The sequence below is a fragment of the Salmo salar genome, unplaced genomic scaffold, assembly GCF_965601325.2.
Source record: "Salmo salar unplaced genomic scaffold, fSalSal1 ptg000578l, whole genome shotgun sequence".
Classification (NCBI taxonomy): Eukaryota; Metazoa; Chordata; class Actinopteri; order Salmoniformes; family Salmonidae; genus Salmo; species Salmo salar.
The window spans coordinates 220,410-225,000 of record NW_027675424.1 but is presented as its reverse complement, the minus strand read 5'-3'; the positions used below and the strand labels follow the sequence as shown (position 1 = coordinate 225,000).

General features: G+C 44.0%; 1 protein-coding gene across 1 annotated transcript in view; it reads right to left on the bottom strand.

Annotated features, from left to right (window-relative positions):
• The window catches only part of LOC106603685 (tripartite motif-containing protein 16-like), a 10,334-nt gene extending 6,080 nt beyond the window's left edge, over positions 1 to 4,254 (bottom strand). The window contains exons 1-2 of the mRNA XM_082972149.1: positions 3,583 to 4,254; positions 3,051 to 3,150 (exon numbers count right to left, since the gene is read on the bottom strand). Coding sequence (XP_082828275.1) covers positions 3,051 to 3,150; positions 3,583 to 4,175 — 693 coding nt within the window. The 5' untranslated portion in view covers positions 4,176 to 4,254. The remainder of the gene's footprint in view (positions 1 to 3,050; positions 3,151 to 3,582) is intronic.
• Between the last annotated feature and the right edge of the window lie 337 nt (positions 4,255 to 4,591).

Here is a 4,591-nt window from a genome sequence, read left to right as displayed (position 1 = left end):
TGTCTACGAACCAACAGATTTCAACGATTATCATATTACCCAGCAGCCATTTAGAAACAAATAAAATAAGGTTAGTTAATAATCAGTTACCTGAGGTAAACCTACAAGGATAGTTAATAATAAGTTACCTGAGGTAAACCTACAAGGTTAACGCGGGCAGGAAGAGAATTACTTCAAAACCACAGCAAACAGCTGGGACATATAGTAATATTATATATATATATATAATATTATATCACTGGGCTCCTGTGTGCTAACAAACCCTGTGTACCACCCCTCCCCTGTTTAACCTTGAATTTCGTTCAGAAAAACACTTCCACATTTAGCAAAACGAACCAACTCTTTACGGATCTGTTCGGTGGTAATAAACGGAGGCAGATTAGACACCACTACTCTTGTCGAAATCAGCACCAACACAACCCCTCACATAAATCATACTGGTAACTAGCCGGGTAACAAGACTCACCTTTTACATTACCACAACCACCGCCTTGTTCATTCTGGATACAGAGTGTATATGTTCCTCTCCCACCTGTTCACCGACCAGGATCAATAATTCCTCCACACCATTCTCCACAACGCACCTGAAGAGACAGCGTTTCTTCTCCACTCGGTTGAGGACATCACACTACCCTACTCCCTCCTCAACTCTAACCGATAAACAGAGGAAACCGATAAACAAACCCTCCCACCATGACAAAATACATTTGGAAAATAGGCAAAAGAATAGCTGCACTCTTCACGAACGACAAAACCTCACGTTACCAACTTCTTCTTCTTCTATGGTATAATGGCGGTCCTCAAACCAACGTTAAAGGAGCGTGGCGCCTCCTACTGTGCTGGAGTGTGTTCAATCACGGTTTACACCATTTCTAAATCCTCCTACCTAACTCAGTACTTCTGAGAAAATAAAAAAGATCCCTACTAACTTCTAATAGACCCTCCCCCATCCCCCAAATCCCTTCCAAACCCCCCATCCAACCCCGTCCAACCTCAATGACCCTACACTTCAATCTTTCCCTCTCTTCAACATCCTTACAACTCTATAACAACACATGCTCCACCGTTTCATTGACAATACCCTCCAGACACAAACCATTCACATGCTGCCAACCAGATGGAACGACCAGTTCAATGTACAATGTCCTAAACACAATCGAGGAAACAACACCTCTTCCTTCCTAATCTGACCTATGAACCTTGGTCCACCGACCTTTCTTTGGAGGGCATATAAATGCCGTCCCTTGTGCTCAGAGTCCCATCTCTTCTGCCACACATCTATCAAAATGTCTCTGATCTCACATTTGTCCTCACCTCTACCCACTGGAACATTAATATATATTATATCTTGTTTTAAAGTTATGTTAGCTAACTAGTCTACAATTTCATTCCATTCCACACCTGAATGTGCTGGGACCCAGCAGAATCTCACTACTAGACCCATTCTCTCAATTCTCCATAATAACATTAATACCTCCAATAGTAGGTCACTCCTAATAGATTTACCAGATGATAAACTATTCAATACAGACAGAGAATCTGAGGATACTATAACTCTAACAGGTTGTACGTCCTCCACCCACTGGAGGACAACTATTATCACCAACAGTTCAACTGAGTACACTGACAGTTCATCTGTTAGTCTTCTACATATCTGCACATCACATTCAGGAAGGTAAACACCTGCTCCTGTGGGCCCACTATCTGGGCCCTTGGATCCATCTGTGAAAAGAGGTAAAAAAGCATAACAACTTCTACCAATGTAATTGTCAACCAGTTTCCCTTTATCACTGACTTCTGACCCAATCTTTTCCTTTTGTCAACCAAGGTTAGATCAACAACAGGATCTGGGAGTAACCATGGAGGAACATCCCCTATGACCACAGAAAGGGCCAACCTCCAACTCCCTGAAACTACTCTCATCAGCAAGCTTTCCAACTGTCCAACCAAAACCACTGCCTTGTCTACTAGTATATTCCCAACAGTCATCTAGAACAGTAGCAGTGGGATGCTCAACCTCACAGCCTTTCAACCCAATAAGCTAATGACAATTTATTACGTCGTATATCCAAAGGCATCTCACCTGCCTCAACTGGACTATAATATAAATCCATGATATTATGGGATACAAAATGGGAAAAGGGGAAATTATGATAATACTAAAAAACACCCTTCCAACTAACCCTACACTCATTAAAACCCACTACCCCATTCCACTACTTTGACCCTATCTGCTCCTGCACCAGGCCAACTAACCCTACACTCATTAAAACCCACTACCCCATTCCACTACTTTGACCCTATCTGCTCCTGCACCAGGCCAACTAACCCTACACTCATTAAAACCCACTACCCCATTCCACTACTTTGACCCTATCTGCTCCTGCACCATGCCAACTAACCCTACACTCATTAAAACCCACTACCCCATTCCACTACTTTGACCCTATCTGCTCCTGCACCAGGCCAACTAACCCTACACTCATTAAAACCCACTACCCCATTCCACTACTTTGACCCTATCTGCTCCTGCACCAGGCCAACTAACCCTACACTCATTAAAACCCACTACCCCATTCCACTACTTTGACCCTATCTGCTCCTGTAACCAGGCCAACAGCCTGGGAGGACGGGACACCACCACTCAACACACCCTGGAACTCTTCTGAAGTCAAATCTAGTATGACCAAATACTTCTCTGCAGCTGCCACCAAAACATATTTTATTCTGTGATTTACATTCCATTTCTGCGGTACAGTTGATAACCATTTGCTATGAACACTAAGAAGCCAACCTTACTGAAGCATATATCACTCGTTGGCCTGTCCCTCTGTGCTGTCACAGATCTACTACTCACAGGGATCCTCTCAGGATCCCTCAGCCTTGACCCATCCTCCTCTACTTTCTTCACTGCCTCAGCAGTGACAACCTGTTCCCAACAGTGGGGTCAGTGGGATTGGATAGGGGCCCCTCTACCTCTCTCTCTCTCTCTCTCTCTGCCTGGAGGAGACAGGTGAAATGGTGTGTCTCCTCTGGTCAACAATACTCACCTTGAGAGACTCCACAGCCTGTTGGAGCTCCTTCAGCTCCTTCTCTCTCTCCTGGAATCTCTGCTGGACCTTCTGCTGACTCATCCCCAGCTGCCTCTGTGGAGAATCACTCTTCAATGAGCTATCAAGCTTTATTAGTCCAGTAGATCAATAGTATAGTAATGTGACATAGGGCCCATAGAGAGGAAGGTCTAAAAAATGGATGGTCCATTTACTAAATGATATTTATTTGTTGCTATGTGAATGATTATAGTTTTTATGGTAGGACTACATGTATCAACAGGTTGAGACTGAACTTTGGACTCATAAAAGGCCATTCAGAATGATAATAGTGTTTGACATTATAAAATGGTGATACATTTGGAGAATCTGGGTTAACATATCTATATACTCAAGGTTTGTGTTCATATTTGTTCTGCTGAGGATTCATTTCATTTCAATGATCTCATATTCAAACAGCCTTAGTTCCTACTGTATCTTTAATTCTTTGTTTATCAGACAGTCACCAACAAGTTGTTCTGGTCTTATCTGTTTCTCAGTCCTCTCTGCTGCAGCTGACACTGTATCATGGCCTTTATGTTCATCCATTGTACACAGATAACAGATACACTGCTGATCGGTACGACAGTAAACCTCCAGCAGTTTGTCATGATGAGAGCAGATCTTCTCCTGTAGTTGTGCGGTGGCTTTGACCAGCTTGTGCTTCTTCAAAGCAGGAAATTCGTAGTGAGATTGGAGGTGAGTCTCACAGTAAGAGGCCAGACACGCCAGACAGGACATGAGGGCTTTCTGCTTTCTGGTCCCAGTGCAGACATCACACGCCACATCTCTAGGTCCAGCATAGCACAGAGCAGGAGGGGGAGCAGCCTGGAGTCCTGTCTTCTTCAGTTTCTCCACCAGCTCAGCCAACATGTTATTTTTCCTCAGATTAGGCCTTGGAGTGAAGGTCTCTCTGCACTGAGGACAGCTATAGACCCCTTTCAGAACATCCTGATCCCAGCAGCCCTCAATACAGCTCCTACAGTAACTGTGTCCACAGGGGATGGTGACTGGTTCCTTCAGTAGATCCAGACAGACAGAACAACAGAACTGGTCCTGGTCCAGCAGAACTCCCTGTTGAGCCATTTGGACGGTTGTTCACTCTCACACAGACAGACGAGACAGAGACTCAGATCAGTTTCGTTTCCTCAGAAGAGAGTTTGTGAAGGGGAGGGATTTCCTGGTTCTGCCAGAGGGGTGGGGTTAGAGGGAGGGAGGGAGGGGTTAGAGGGAGGGAGGAAGAGAGAGAGGAACTGCATGCAACAGCAAGAGGGAGACAAATAGTCTTGTTCCTTGGTTAGAGCCCTTAACATGGAATAAATGAAATAATGAATCTTAAAATGTGAGTTATTAGAATATAAAGGGTAACCGTTTCTATGAAGTACATATTAGAATTATTTTAATGACCTTTATAATGCCTTATAATACACTTATGTGTTCTAATAAGCAATAAGGCCTGAGGAGGTGTGGTATATGTAAGGATTGCGGACCTGGTGGCAGTG